This window comes from Ranitomeya imitator, chromosome 6 (genome assembly GCF_032444005.1).
Source record: "Ranitomeya imitator isolate aRanImi1 chromosome 6, aRanImi1.pri, whole genome shotgun sequence".
NCBI lineage: Eukaryota > Metazoa > Chordata > Amphibia > Anura > Dendrobatidae > Ranitomeya > Ranitomeya imitator.
Genome location: NC_091287.1, coordinates 241,863,757 through 241,880,656, shown reverse-complemented (window position 1 = coordinate 241,880,656; position 16,900 = coordinate 241,863,757). Strand labels below are relative to the sequence as shown.

Below are 16,900 nucleotides of genomic sequence, written 5' to 3'. Positions count from 1 at the left end.
TCTGTGTATGTCTTTTTCCTCTCCACTCACAGTCATTATTTGTGGGGGGCTAATCTATCCTTTGGGGATTTTCTCTGAGGCAAGATAGTTTTCCTGCTTCTGTCTTTAGGGGTAGTTAGCTCTTAGGCTGTGACGAGATGCCTAGGGAGAGTTAGGAGCATTCCACGGCTACTTCTAGTGTTGTGTTGAGCTTAGGGACTGCGGTCAGTACAGTTACCACTTCCTTCAGAGCTCGTTCCATGTTGCTCCTAGACCACCGCATCATAACACCTCTCATGTTCAGCTGTTATGTTTCATCAGCATAAAAGTAATATAGCGCTTACACTGTCAAGAATCTTCTCGACAATCAGCCTTTCTAAACAGGCAGTCCATCACTTTACAAATGTTCTTTGGATAAAATAATTTTGAAGTTTGCTTAAAAATCACTATTTTTAGCAGCACGTCCTATTGTGTAAATAGGAATGCGCTGCTGAATATTTTAATATTGTATGCACACAGATTGAACTGCATTAACGATAATTTAGTTTTCATGAAAATGCAGTCAGCTCGTCTAAACAGGCTACTATATGACCGCCAATCGGCTAACAAGAAGCCAATAGACATTCATTCAATGGCTGCAATCGTGTAATACCCATGCACACTAAATCTGTCCTGGGAAATTATACTCACTTTTGTTTTGTGAAAGAATAAAAATTCATTATTTGAATAATTCTCAGGATAAGGTTACATTCACATATACGTGCAAACGCTACCATCTGTGAGAATTGGACCTCATTTTCTCACGTGTCATCTGTATTGCCTTTGTGTGGCATCCGCGTCACATCTGTTTTTTTTCTCATCCATTTTTTTCACTAATTAAATATTTTTACTCCAAAGTCTATTAAAAGAACCCTTGAAGATCACATATTTTTTTCAGATTTATCACTGAGCAACAAATATGTGAGATATAGAAGCAATCTGAAGCCTGCCAATTTTCATCCATGTTTCACAAATCCCCATAGACCTGAATGGCCAATTCTGATGAAGAAACATGGATCAGGATAGGTCCTTCTATGAGTCTCCATATCTGAGATCCTTGTTCTTCACCCATGTGTATATAGATCCAAGAAACTCTGTGGGGGCGATTCATAAAAGCTTTTTCATCAGTTTTCTGTGAAAAAAAAAAAGCTTTGAAAAGTCGCATTTTTTGTGCAAACACAAAGTTACACAAGAATGCATGTTTTCGCTGTTCTTGCCCCAGTTCAGATAAAGTGGGTAAAGCTGGGGCATGGCAGGGTGTGGTGACCCCCGTTCATCAAATTCATGACATGTTGCTTCATCCACTACACCACAAATGTTACTCCAGCAGGGGTTGAAATAAGATTTGTGGCAAGGCTCACATAGCGGCTCATTCCACCACATGCTTCGATGGATTCATTAAGAGGCAAAAGCCTCTTAATGAATTTGGATCTCCACTCCAGAATGTCCCCTCATCGAGACTGATGAAAGAATTGCAGGTCTTGATAAATAGCCCCCCATGAGTTCCTATTTAGTCCAAGAAAAAGATGGACAGCACAAGGACATGTTACATGGATGTGTGAATATAGCCTGAATCTAACATTATTTTATTTCAGCTCTGACTATTCAAGTATGGTGGTGACATTTTTGAATGCATTGCCTTACCAAACCTTGTGACTTACACAGAAAATGTTTCTGAGGCAAAAGTATTTTCAATCACTGTCAGCCTGATTTATCTGTATAATATTTCAGTGGTACATGTACATACAGACATGGCTACAGATAACGTGAGCTTCACAACGACTTCCTAACACACTCATGATGAAAGTCACATTGCGCTGTTTCTGCCGATTCATAAAGGTCTGTACAAGGATTTCTCAGGAACTCGGGATTGCTAGAGATAATCTCTTCTAGTTGTTGGTGGTTTCCCAAATCATCAACCATCTTTTTGCAAATATGTAGAAAGTACAGAATGTCCCATAGTCCAAACTCATAAAATAATCAGAAACTTTGTTAAAATTGTTTGAAAATCCAACTTTCTACGTAAGAAAATAAAACAATTTTATCTGGTAAATTCCTCTTACGTATTGTACAGAAGTAATTAACTGGGTTTCTAATCTGTAAAGGTCAGAGTATTTGTTCAGTCAAGTGTCTTATTCATTTTTTTCATGTCTGTGTTCTGTCAGCTGGTGAACACAATGCTGTAATTCATTAGGAAACACCATTGAGTGGAATAAAGCACATTAAAGTGTGTTGAGCATCTGTTTAAGGCTGTTTAATGATAGATTATACGATTCTGAAACAGTATTTGTCTGCCTGTGTTGTGCAGTCTTCAGTACTCACTCAATCATAAATATTTAGTTCTCACATGTCCAATAGATGGTAGCAGTGGCAGGGTGAGGCTACTTTCACACTAGCGTCAGTACGGGGCCGTCGCCATGCGTCGGCCCGACGTACCGACGCAAACTGCGAAAAAAAGAACAACGGGGGCAGCGGATGCAGTTTTACAACGCATCCGCTGCCCTATTGTAAGGTCCAGGAGGAGGGGGCGGAATTCCGGCCACGCATGCGCGGTCTGAAATGGTGGACACGATGCACAAAAAAACGTTACATGCAACGTTATTTTGTGCCGACGGTCCGCCAAAACACAACGCATCCATCGCACGACAGATGCGACGTGTGGCCATACGTCGCAATGCGTCGGCTAATATAAGTCTATGGAAAAAAACGCATCCTGTGGGCAAGTTTGCAGGATGCATTTTTTCTCCAAAATGACGCATTGCGACGTACATCACACAACACTAGTGTGAAAGTAGCCTGTGTAGTCTGAGCCCTTGGCCATTAAAGGTTGTCAACTAATCTCTAGAGCTTTTCTATTCTTTATCTTTTTCTAGTGACAGAGCAGTATGGGGCTTTTCTTTGCAGGACTAGCTATAGTTTATATGTTTACCATTTTGGATGCATGTGAATTTTTCAACACTTTTTACACCATCTTTGTGAGATAAGGTGACAAAAAAACAACAATATTCTGAGTGATAAATCTATAGTGTTTATTTGTATGATTTTGGGGTTCAAGTGACTTTTTCATAGCTTTTTATTACTTTTTGGACATAAAATATTCTGGTTATTTTTTATAGCTTTCAGTGTACTCTTTCTATAAATTTGGTCACTCATTACAGAGTCAAGGATACCAAGTGTATAATTTGTTTTATTCTATTTTATTAAAAGAACCTCATTTATGTTTTATATGTTGGCATATTTTAGGGGTCATACCCTTTTTGTTGATGGAGCTGTGTAAGGGCTTGTTATTTGCATGAGACTTTGTAGTTTCTATTACTGGAATTTTGAGGTTTATGTGACTTTTCTAGATTTTTCTAATTTTGTTTTAGTCAAAGTCACCAAACAGCAATTCTGGCTTTGTTATTTTTTTCCTGTGATGTTTAATGAATGGGACAAATAGAATGCTCAATTTATAGTTTGGGTCATTACTAGAGATGACCGAACCGAACATAAAAGTTCAGGGTTTATACTGAACAGTTAGTGTCCGATACTAAACGTTAAAAATTGACTTTTCCTGTTTTATACCACCGAAATGTAAAACAAAGCATATAATACTGTATGGATGAATAATTGAATTCAGGAATAATTTTTGAACTTTTTTTAGAATTTTATCTAATAACATAATGCAAAAATAACCATGTTATACTGTATGGATGACTAAATGAATCCAGAAAAAAATGTTGAACTTTTTGGAGTGTTATATGCCACTGAAATATAAAACAAAATACATAATATTGTGTGGATGCCAAATTCAATCCAGAAAAAAATTTCAAATCTTTTTTGTAGTGTTATATACCATCAAAATGTAACAGAAAGCACTAGTGATGAGCGAGTATACTCATTGCTCGGGTTTTCTCCGAGTATTTGTTAGTGTTCAGAGATTTAGTTTTCATCACCTCAGCTGAATGATTTGCAGCCATTAGCCAGGCTGAGTACACGTGGGGGTTGCCTGGTTGCTAGGGAATCCCCACATGTAATTAAGCTGGCTAGTAGTAAGTCAATCAGCTGCCGAGATGAAAACTAAATTTCCGAACACTAACAAATCCTTGGAGACCACCCGAGCATGCTCGGGAAAACCCAAGCAACGAGTAAACGCTCTCATTACTAGAAAGCATGCAATACTTTATGGGTGAATAATTGAATCCAGAAAATTTTTCAACACTTTTGGAGTGTTAAATTCCACCGAAGTGTAACAGAAAGCACATAATACTCTATGAGTGAGTAATTGAATCCAGAAATCTGTTTCAACACTTTTTTGGAGTGTTGCAGAACACCGATAAGTAACAGAAAACACGTAGTACTCTATGGATTACTAATTGAATCGAGAAAAAAAATTCAACTTTTTTGGCATATTATGTACCACCAAAATTTAACAGAAAGCACGTAATATTCTATGGGTGCGTAATTTAATCCATAAATATTTTTCAACTTTTTTGGAGTGCTATATACTACCGAAATGTAACAGAAAGCACGTAACACTCTATGTGTGAGTAATTGAATCAAAAAATATTTTTCAATGCTTTTTTGGAGTGTTATATAAAACCAAAATGTTGCAGAAAGCACCTAATACTCCATGGATGAGTAATTGAATCTAGAAAAATTTTTCAACGTGTTGGGAGTGTTATATAACACCGAAATGTACCACAAAGCACATAATACTGTATGGATGAAAATATAGTCATTTTTTTACTTAAAAATAATTAATGTGCTCACGTGCCACAGCTATATGTTTTGCAACAGACTGCAAGCCCTGCCTAAGAGACTGAATTCTTCCACTCTCCCTACTCTTGCAACTGTCCCTCTTTAGGTTAAATTCAGAATGTATCTGATACAAACAGCAAAGCACAAGATTAGCGCTTAGGATTGTTAGTGTGAATGCTCAGCATCAGCAATAGTATTAACACTAGAGAACTCAGAGTTAATAAACTGTGCACAAACAGGTCTGGACAAGCGCTCTTTCCCTACAATAAGAACTGTGCATGAGCTGTGCAATGGCATCAGTGAGCCAAGTGTGGCGGTGCGGGTCTTTTCATAACCTCTGATGAAGTAATGCAGCCAACCAATCACAGTAATATCACTACCAAGATGGCTAAGTCCATTACAGGGACTCACAGGCTGTGTAACAGATGTCAAACATGCGGGGATTTGAGTTTCAAATTGAAGCACTAGCTAATGCTCACCAAGTTCAGAGTGCATCTGAGCACCCAGATACTCGAGTGATATCCAAGTATCACAGAGCACGTTCACTCATCCCTATAAATTACCATTTTTCCACTAAAATGTTGCTTTTGCCCCCAATTTTTTATTTTCAAAAGATATGATAGGAGAAAATAAATGGTACAATTTTTTATGTAATTTCTCTTGAGTACCCATATATGGTTAAAATGATTTTTGAGGCACAGTGCAAAGCTCTGAAGGGAAAAGCACCATACTGAATTTTTGATTTGCTGGAATGGTTTGATGGTGCCATGTCACGTTAGTAGAGTCTATGAGGTGCCAGAACAGCAGAACCCCTCCATAAGTGACCCCATGTTACAAATTACACCCCCCATTGAATTCATCTAGGGGTGCAGTGAGCATGTTGACACCATATGTGCTTCACAGAATTTTATACTTTTGGGGGAAAGAATAATTACATATTTACCACTAAAATGTTGTTTTTATAAGAGCTAATAAGAAAAAAAAATGGCCTCTCAATTTATTGTACAATTTCTCCTGAGTGTGCCAATAAAATTAATCGGGAAATACTTTTCAATCACAGAGGAAAGCTCAGAAGGGAGGGAATGCCATATTATTAGTGCAGATTTTGTTATGGTTTGTGGATGGCATGACCCACTGCAAGATCCCCTGAGGTGTCAGAACAGCAGAACCCCTCATAAGTGACCTCATTTTACAAACCACACCTCTCAATATATACATATAAGGATGCAGTCATCATATTGACACCACAAATGTGTCACAGAATTTTATACCGTTGGGTTGTGAAGAAAAAATAATTTTTACCACAAAAATTTAGGTTTTAGCCAAAGATGTTATATTTTCACAAGGGGAAATGGGTAAAAAAAAGCACAAATATTTGTCACACAATTTCTGTTGAACATGGAAATACCCCATATGTGTCTGTACAGTACTGCTTATCTACACAGCGAGAATCGGGAGGGAAGGAGCGCTGTTTGACTCTTGGAGAACAAATTAGCGTAGAACAGTTTGCAAACTCCATATACATAACCCCTAAGTGCCAGAAGAGCAGAATGCCTTCTCTAGTGACCTCATTTTGGAAATTACACCCGAGTATGAATTTATCGACAAATGTAATGACACTTTTAACTCCATGGGTGTTTTTCAAAAACAGGCTTGCCATAACTCGCTGTCCCAAAGGTCATCATGATTGATTGTGGCATTTAGGGGGTAAATGGTGTAGGGCGGTATGGGCACCACTCCTGGCAGTGACAGGTGAGGCTCAGCTTTCACTTAAGCCGAGCACCCGGTGGCGATCATGTGGGCTCTTGCTACTGTGGCCACATGATCGCCATAACATAAACTTATGTTTGCAGGAGTCCCTTCCCAACCATGACGTAAACCTATATCAAATGTTGTAAAGGGGTTGTTCATTTGTGAGAGGGGAATTTTTAAAATTCTTTTTACTAAAATGCATGCAGTTGGGGCTAAAAATAATTTTTGAAACTGAGGTTTTTTTTTAAAAACTTTTATGTGGTCTGTGGTCATAAATTAGCTGAGAGGAATTCAGAAAAAGACAGTTACAAACTCTCAGTCAGATTGTCTAGCTGGCTGACTGACAAAATCTCAATTAACTCTTTCTACAGCCACCAATTAACAATACTACACATAGGCTATAGAAGGCAAACTATGCAAAAATTTTAATGAAAAAAATATTTTTAGCCCCCAGTATATGCACATAATCTTAAAATAAAATCCCCAAGTGTGGACATATAGTTTAAATTATAACTCATGTATTCTTTATGTTCTTCTGTGATAGGAGACCATCATCAGGGAGTGAAAAATCAAATCCTTCCAAAAGACACAGAGATCGACTGAATGCAGAATTAGATCGACTGGCCAGCCTGCTACCTTTTCCTCCAGAAATTATCACAAAGTTGGATAAACTTTCCATACTTCGACTCAGTGTCAGCTATTTACGTGTGAAAAGCTTCTTCCAAGGTAGGTTATAACTGCAGAAGGGCAGATTTTCTATTGTTGATGTCATTATTTTTTTAGTCTTTATATATTTATTTTCTAGTCTTTATTCTTGACTTCTGCACAGTCCTAGACATCTGTTCATTTGTATCTGGAAGTGTTATCTGTGGATTAGTTTATAGATGTATGCAGAATATGAAGTTTGTTCTAGTGGTAAACAGGTTTGCTTTTGTTTCTTAGCCTCTAATGTGTGTGGAGTGACAGAGAGTTGATCCAGAGCTAGAGGAGAAGGCTGAGTGTACATGCAGCCGATTGGTGCTTCACATTATGCTTTTATCTGCTCCTTGGAAAAGGTTGTAGTGAGCTGCTTTATTCAGTTTTTGTGAAGAAACTATTTTTACTGATTAAGTGAGACCATGTTCCTAAAACTAAAAAAGAAATATAAGCTTATAGTAAATACTGATTAAATTTGCAAAGGGCAGAACACAGCGTGCTTGAAGGGTTTCCTATTGTTTTACTTTTGTATAAACCCCTTAAGGGCTCCAGTTCACCCACTTTTTTGGTGTTTTAAAACATTTGATAAAAAGGGCATATTTTTTAAGTGTTTGCCATACGTTTTGATGATCTTTTTATTTGTTTCTCTTAGCAAATGCAAAATTGCAGCCAAAAAAGGAACAAACAAAAAATGCTGTGTATTTAAAGTTTACTATAGCATTAAAAAATATGGAGAGTTGATTTTAATATATAGTACGATGTATGGAATTGCAAACTTGGCATTTATTTGTCACTTGCATATTTTGTTATATCTAAGCTAAACCAATCAATACTACACAGGTTTACTCTACTGTAGCAAGAAACTGTGAGCATTGCCTCCGTTTGTATTTTTCGCCTATTTATGTTGAATATTTTTGAATGTGATATATAATGTCTGGTAAGGATAATTTTGCATACAATGTATTTTTTTTTTTTAAAACCCTACTGCACTTCTTGAGCTAATGCCAAAAGTAAAACCATCAGGAAGGAGACATCTCCTTCTTATATTTTTGATTCCTTATTGCGTTAAATAAAAAACGGATAGCTGACTGATGGCATTCGTCGGTGGCATCCGTCACAGTAATCCTATAAAAAAACTATACTTTTTTTTCTGGGTTTAATATATCACATCATACTGAACACATTGAATTATGTTTGGTTTAGAAACAAGTTAAGGATGGAGACGTGCTCAAGTAGCTTTTTAGCATCTCATTTTTGTATTATTATAGTCAATACATTGATCAACATTTATCAGTTTACGTCAGAATCTTAAACGTAAATCATATCATAACATTATATCTGCTATATATAGTGGTGCTTGAAAGTTTGTGAACCCTTAATAATTTTCCATATTTCTTCATAAATTTGACCTATATCCGATTTTCACACAAATCCAAATCCTAAGAGTAGGTTTGAAGAGCTAAATAAAGCAAATGAGTCTAAAATTTTACACTCAGTCTTTTGCATTCTGGAAAATTATCCAATAATACATTTCTGTGAGTGGTAAAGGAATGTAAACCATTGCTCTCCATGTCTAGTGTGTCCTCCTTGTGCATCATTAGCTGCCTCTAATCGTTTACAGTATGTGTCCATTAGTCCTGCACACTGGTTTGGAGGAATTTTAGCCCAGTCTTCCATACAAAATAGCTTCAACTCTGTTAAATTGGTGGGTTTTCTCCCATGAGCTATTCATTTCATGTCTTTTCATAACATTTCTTTAGGAAACGTTCTCTGGAGATTCAGCTCATACACAGATGACCTGACATTTTACATTACAATTTGCTGATAACATTCAGAATTGATTGTTCTATCAATGATGGAAAAGCTGTCCTGACCCAGATACAAAAAAAACAAGGAAAACTGTCATATTGGTACCACAAATGGTATAATGGATTTTAATGCTGTAATGCATTGCTTTCTTTATCCAAACATATTGATTCATCTGCCCACAAATATTAGCCTCTTGTCTTGTCCAGGTGATGTTTAGCAAACTATAGGCAGGCAGCAATATTCTTTTTGGAGAACTGTAGCTTTTTCCTTGCAATCATGTCATGCACTCCATTGTTGTTTGGTGTAATGGTAGAATCAATAACATTAGCTAATGTGAGAGAGGCCTTTAGTTTCTTAGGGGTTACCTTGGGTTCCATTGTAACCTTGCGGACTATTCTGCTTCTTGCTCTTCAAGGGTTCTTTGTTGATCATCCACCTTTAGCAAAGCTAATAATTGCCTTGAATGTTCTCCATTTGTACACAATCTATCTGACTCTTAATTTGTGGAGTCCAAACTCTTTTGAGATGGTTTTGTAACCTTCCCCACCCTGAAGTCCTCAGAAATCTACTTTGTTCGTGAAGTAATATACTTCCACAAATGTGTTGTGAAGATCAGACTTTGGTAAATCTCTGTTCTTTAAATAAAACAGGACACCCACTCACACCGGATTATAATCTCATTGATTGAAGACTCCATACTCAAATTTCAATTTAAAATTATCTGTGAATACTAAAGGTTTGCACTTTTGCCACTCACAGACATTTGATATTGGATGATGTTTCTCAACAAGAATTAAATAGTCATATTTTTCATTCATTTGTTTGATTTGATTCACATTATCTACCTTAAGGACATTTGAGAAAATCTGATGTAGTTTTCGGGCAGACTTATGCAGAAACATGTACAATTCTGATGGATTCACAAACTTTCAAGCACAACTGTATACTCTTCAGAGAGAAAGACACAACTCATCATGTTGTAAGATCAGACTCCCAGTTTTTTATGGGGGAGTGAGGGAGTTTATACATATAAGGACATGTATTTGCTCATTTAAAGATAAATATTTATTAGAAAAATATTTAGTTGTTGAAACCAGAATGAATACTCCTTTAACAACCTCGAAAAGATTTCTTATATGTAAAATGTAGTTCTTTTTGCAAAAACTGCATTAGAACAACATTGCGTCAGTAAACATTTAATTTGATATATTGCTGTTTACTTATCAGTTAAAACGATACAAGTTAAAATGCCAATTCCTACAGTCAGTGTTGGTCGGCTTTCTCAGTTTTACATGGCAATACAACGAGTTGACGGTTCCTACATGCTGTTCCTAAAGCGCACCCCAAAGCAGCCAGTAAATGTTATATGGTCAACGCAAATGTTCCGCTGATACAAGTAAAAAATAAAGTTGACTTAGTCAAACCAATAAGTATTTGCAACTATCCTGAGTCATGATAAACTTTTATTTTTACTATTTTGATAGCTGTTGTATAATGACCAGTCATCAGAAAAGTAGAAAATTATTTTACAGCAAGAAAATAAAAGAGAGATATTGATTTTATTTGGTCTACATCTAATAAATAGTAATGATTAATGGGGAAAAATAAATGGCCATAAAATGACCCAGCACCAATAACCTTTAATGCACAACCTACCATAGTTTGTTACCAATGTGTTATGCACATTACATTTAAAGGAGCTTGAATAATATACTGTTATAAATCCATAAACATTAACATAAAGTTGGAGATCACTTTAAATCTAAAACAGCTTCCGCTCTTCGGGAAGGCTTTCTGCAAGATATTGAAGTGTGACTGGGAATTTTGGTAAAATTTTGAAAATTTGTGAGGTCAGACACTGATTTGTTGAGAAGTCCTGACTCATCCCAAAGGTTTTTGATGGGGTTGAGGGCAGGATTCTGTGCAGGCTACTTAACTTCTTCCACACTAAGCTAACCCAACAATGCCAATATGGATCTTTCTTTATGCATTGGGCCACAGTCATGAAGGAGCAGAAATGGACCGTCCCAAAATTGTTTGCACAAAGTTGTAAGCATTTGTTCTGAATATCTTGGACATTTAGTACATTAGGACTACAAGATACCAGCTGCGTCACTTCTAATGTGGTGTACCTAATTATTTGTACTAAATGTTCAACTGGGGGTCTGTATGTGGGGGAGACAGGACAGAAACTGAGAACAAGGATGAACTCTCATCGCCATACAATAAGAGAAAAAAGAATGGATCTACCTGTGACAATACATTTTTGTCTCCCAAATCATAACATTATGAACATGAAATTACTTGTATTAAAAGGTAGCTTCAAATATAAGAGAAACAGAAGAGTCTGGGAATATACACTGATGACAACCTTTGACAGTCTTAATGCAGGAATGAATGTGTTGCATGGATTTACAGTATGTCTTTTTACATCAACTAAGGAACTTGCCCCTCAGGCTATGAGGGGTCATCACAACAGAGACCCTTATCAGAGGACAATAAAACATTCCTTATCTAAGAGCTGGCCCAATATTTATGGACGTAACTGTTTATCACCCATGGTAATTCTGCTTCATGTCACCTGGCTTATCCATGGTTTTTTTCCCTTTTTTTTCTTTTCTCTGTGCTATGTTATGCATAAATATGTGATTCTTCAGATTTTGTTTTAGTCTTTGCCTGATGAAGAGACCTGTGTAGTCTCGAAAGCTTGCAATTTGTTACTATCTTTTCAGTTAGCCATTAAAAGGTATCAACCACTGAGGACTCTCAATTCTAAATATTTTTTATGCACTATGTAACTTTGCGCAGTCTGTCACTTTGTGCTGAGTTGCTGTGGTTTCTAAATGCTTCCACTTTTCAATAATACCTCTCACAGTTGATCATAGAAATAATGAAATTCCAGAAACTGACTTGCTGCAACCCATTCTTTCAAAAAAATGTATAAAGGCAGACTACATGGCTAGATGCTTGATATAATATACATTTCAAAAATCCAAGATTATAGGTAAAACCTCCAATCAAATATGATCATTCAGATTCCCCATATAGATTTATGGGAAAATACAGGCAAAAACCAAAATAACGTCTCATTAAAATATAATAATTTATTTAACAAATTAAATAAATTATAAGTTAAATACATTATTATATTTTAATGAGACGTTATTTTTTTTTTGCCTCTATTTTTCCATAAATCAATTTGGGGAATTTGCTTGTTATAATAGACCTGAAGCAATAGGACTGAATTAAAAATCTGAATTAAGTGATTAAGAGGTTTGTCCCAAAACTTTAGTCCATATAGTGCATTTTACTACACAAATTAGACCTTTAATATTTCTTTTTGCATGTCCAAATGCTACTTTAAAAGTATACAATGGTCATGCATGTGTTATATGTGTTATTCATGTAAAATTATATGCATTATAGGCAAGTATGACATTCACTCGACACCTTGGCCATAGTATATTTCTCCGTTTACTTGCTATAAACGTGGCAGGTATATAGCACAGTTGCTGTAAATCTATTTGCATGTCCCATTCCATTGGCCACTATAGTGATCTGTGGCTGCTGCACAGGAGTGTGAGTTATCCCTCTTAAATGGGTTGTCTGGGAATAAGGAAAAAAATAACTAAATGAAATGTTATTATAAATACTTTACTGTATACATTTAATTAGAAAATCACAAATCCTTTTGGCTACAGAGGTTATCACTATAGAATTAAAATGGATGCCGACTTGTTACTCTGACAAAAATCTGTAGTAGAATGTTAGGACAGGTGCCTGTGAGCATGTGAAGTAGGAAGCTCCTCTGGAGTGGCCTGGAGGTAAGGAATACAATGTATAGCCATTCAGACGGTGCTCAGAAGGTTGAGTGGCCTCTCCTTACCTCAGCACTTATGGCACCTCAGCAGTATTAGTGGAGCACATCCCTACATATGAAGGTGTTAGCACCACGCCAGAGTCCTGCTCTGAAAGGCAGGGTGTCCGTGTTAGGGGTCGAGTTCCCGCCTCTGCACAGGGGGAATCTTGAACAATCTCCGCTGTGGTCTCCCATCCTTCTCCAGCCATGGTGGAGTCTGCTCAGCGGAGACGTCAGTCCCAGCATCTGGCTCAGCCTGATGCTGTGCGGATCGTTACTGCTGTCCTTCCAGGCTCAGCCATTGTAGCCAGTACTGGTCAGCGGCGAGCAGACGTCTCTGGGACTAAGTCCTGCTTTTCCCCTTCTGAGCATGCCTGGGATAAGACCTCTCATTGGAGGTCGGGGGTCACATGCTCAGGTACTGTGGCAGCTCCCATTGGTCCTCTAGGAAGGTCCTGAAGTTGCTCAGGTACTGTAGCAGTTCCCATTGGTCCTCTAGGAAGGTCCTGAAGTTGCTGCAGCTATAAAAGGTTCACATGGCCGCACGGCCATGCGCTAGTATCAGCTTATGTTATGAGCTTCAGCTACTCAGTGGTCTTGTCTGCTTGTGGTCAGGGTCCGGCTGAAATAAGCCACTAGAATACCGGCACCTCCGGTGAGGAGTTTATATGGTTAATTCAGGGCTGGCGTAAAGCCCTTAGAATTCCGGCTCCACCGGAGAGGAGGTGTTTGTGTGCTTGCTACTCCCTGACCACTGATTGCTTTTGCTCTGTTAGGCAGCTGTGTTCCCCTGTGACGTTAACAGAGCACAGCGTTTTCCCTTCTGTTCGACTCTGTGAAGTAACAGGGTTCGCTTCTACCGCCATATTATGCCACCATTTCCTAGCAGCAGGTTGGTCTCCTGCATGGTGGACCCCGGGCTGCGAACGCACCATTAATAATATCTAAATATACTCGGTGTGTTCCGCCAGCCCTAACACTCCGGCAGGTCACTTCACTCACCCATGCTGTTGACAGTTCTTCCCTTCCCCATTCTCTGCATGCTTCCAACCGGTCGTCTAGCCTTGTCCTTAGGGCACGTGCACTCCTGCCCTCTTAAAAGGGTCGGCGCATGTACATTCTATTTCCTCCCCAGCCAATAGCAGTGGGACATTTTGTATATATTGCTTCCTCCCCACTGGGGAGGTGCCTGAGCAACCTTCATGTTTTGCAGTCTAAGTTATGTAAGGTTGCATACCTGTCCATGCTGCACTCCAGTGCAAATCTTGCCTGCTGCATTCTGGTGCAAATCCTGCCTGCTGCACTCTGATGCAGATCCTGCCTGCTGCACTCTGATGCAGATCCTGCCTGCTCCACTGTGATGCAGATCCTGCCTGCGGCACCCTGATGAGAACTCTGTCTGCTGCACTCTGATGACAACTCTGTCTGCTGCATTCTAAATCAAACTCTGCCAGCTGCTCCCTCCAGTCTTTCCTCTGGGTCTAGCTGCTGCACATCCGTTGGTCTGTCCTGTAATGGCAGCTTAGTGTCCTGTAATCAGCTACTCAGTGGTCTTGTCTGCTTGTGGTCAGGGTCTGGCTGAAATAAGCCACTAGAATACCAGCACCTACGGTGAGGAGTTTGTATGGTGAATTCAGGGCTGGCGTAAAGCCATTAGAATTCCGGCTTCACCGGAGAGGAGGTGTTTGTGTGCTTGCTACTCCCTGACCACTGATGGCTTTTGCTCTGTTAGGCAGCTGTGTTCCCCTGTGACGTTAACAGAGCACAGCATTTTCCCTTCTGTTCGACTCTGTGAACTAACAGGGTTCGCTTCTACCGCCATATTGTGCCACCATTTCCTAGCAGCAGGCTGGTCTCCTGCATGGTGGACCCCGGGCTGCGAATGCACCAATAATAATATCTAAATATACTCGGTGTGTTCCGCCAGCCCTAACACTCCGGCAGGTCACTTCACTCACCCATGCTGTTGTCAGTTCTTCCCTTCCCCATTCTCTGCATGCTTCCAACCGGTCGTCTAGCCTTGTCCTTAGGGCACGTGCACTCCTGCCCTCTTAAAAGGGTCGGCACATGTACTTTCTATTTCCTCCCCAGCAAATAGCAGTGGGACATTTTGTATATATTGCTTCCTCCCCACTGGGGAGGTGCCTGAGCAACCTTCATGTTTTGCAGTCTAAGTTGTGTAAGGTTGCATACCTGTCCATGCTGCACTCCAGTGCAAATCCTGCCTGCTGCATTCTGGTGCAAATCCTGCCTTCTGCACTCTGATGCAGATCCTGCCTGCTGCACTCTGATGCAGATCCTGTCTGCTGCACTCTGATGACAACTCTGTCTGCTGCATTCTAAATCAAACTCTGCCAGCTGCTCCCTCTGGGTCTAGCTGCTGCACATCCATTGGTCTGTCCTGTAATCGCAGCTTAGTGTCCTGTAATCAGCTACTCAGTGGTCTTGTCTGCTTGTGGTCAGGGTCCGGCTGAAATAAGCCACTAGAATACCGGCACCTATGGTGAGGAGTTTGTATGGTGAATTCAGGGCTGGCGTGAAGCCATTAGAATTCCGGCTTCACCGGAGAAGGTGTTTGTGTGCTTGCTACTCCCTGACCACTGATGGCTTTTGCTCTGTTAGGCAGCTGTGTTCCCCTGTGACGTTAACAGAGCACAGCGTTTTCCCTTCTGTTCGACTCTGTGAACTAACAGGGTTCGCTTCTACCGCCATATTGTGCCACCATTTCCTAACAGCAGGTTGGTCTCCTGCATGGTGGACCCCGGGCTGCGAACGCACCAATAATAATATCTAAATATACTTGGTGTGTTCCGCCAGCCCTAACACTCCGGCAGGTCACTTCACTCACCCATGCTGTTGTCAGTTCTTCCCTTCCCCATTCTCTGCATGCTTCCAACCGGTCGTCTAGCCTTGTCCTTAGGGCACGTGCACTCCTGCCCTCTTAAAAGGGTCGGCGCATGTACATTCTATTTCCTCCCCAGCCAATAGCAGTGGGACATTTTGTATATATTGCTTCCTCCCCACTGGGGAGGTGCCTGAGCAACCTTCATGTTTTGCAGTCTAAGTTGTGTAAGGTTGCATACCTGTCTATGCTGCTCTCCAGTGCAAATCATTCTGGTGCAAATCCTGCCTGCTGCACTCTGATGCAGATCCTGCCTGCTGCACTCTGATGCAGATCCTGCCTGCTCCACTGTGATGCAGATCCTGCCTGCTGCACTCTGATGAGAACTCTGTCTGCTGCACTCTGATGACAACTCTGTCTGCTGCATTCTAAATCAAACTCTGCCAGCTGCTCCCTCCAGTCTTTCCTCTGGGTCCAGCTGCTGCACATCCGTTGGTCTGTCCTGTAATGGCACTTGGCATTCATCTGGAGCCAAGTCTAACTTCACCATCAGAGGCTCTAGTGAACCGTCAGGTGTTCACTTATTCACGCCCCTCCAGGCTCTCCACGGTCCGTGGCACAGTGGTTCCACAAACCACATCTGTGACAGAAGGGAGGATGCTGAGTTTCCTACTGCACATGCTCACAGGCACCTATACTAACTTAGTGAAGCACATCTTCCTACATATTAAAGGAGGATGCTGAGCTTCCTACTGTACAGGTATCTTTCAGTGTAACACGTTCACAGTTGTTTTAATGTACTTTGGTTATTACCCTAGTAGTAATAACTAAATACAGATGCTAATTAAAAGTATATAAGAATGTATTTATAATAGCATTTTCTTTCATTTTTTCTAGTTCAGAGAATCCCTTTAAATGTAGGGTAGTATAGAGAAGTGGTGTGCCAATCTGCGAAAACTATATAAATAATGTGCCTTTTGGCTAATAGTAACTATCACATAATACAGCTGACTCATACTTGTGATTGATGGCTGTCATGTGGGTATATGAATGCACACGCACAACTTGTCAGTCGCAGCTTATATGGAGAGGGGCAGTTTGGGGAGCTGCGTTCCTAAATAGTTTTAATTACAAAATGTGCAAATAGAAATGAAAATCTGTTTCTATACCATACTGCCCTTGCA

The 16,900-nt window shown here is 39.6% G+C and overlaps 1 protein-coding gene across 1 annotated transcript in view; it reads left to right on the top strand.

Annotated features, from left to right (window-relative positions):
* Window positions 1–16,900, top strand: part of AHRR (aryl hydrocarbon receptor repressor) — a 576,129-nt gene that overhangs the window by 65,582 nt on the left and 493,647 nt on the right. Inside the window, exon 3 of the mRNA XM_069730527.1 lies at window positions 7,055–7,236. Within this exon, the coding sequence (XP_069586628.1) occupies window positions 7,055–7,236 (182 nt within the window). The remainder of the gene's footprint in view (window positions 1–7,054; window positions 7,237–16,900) is intronic.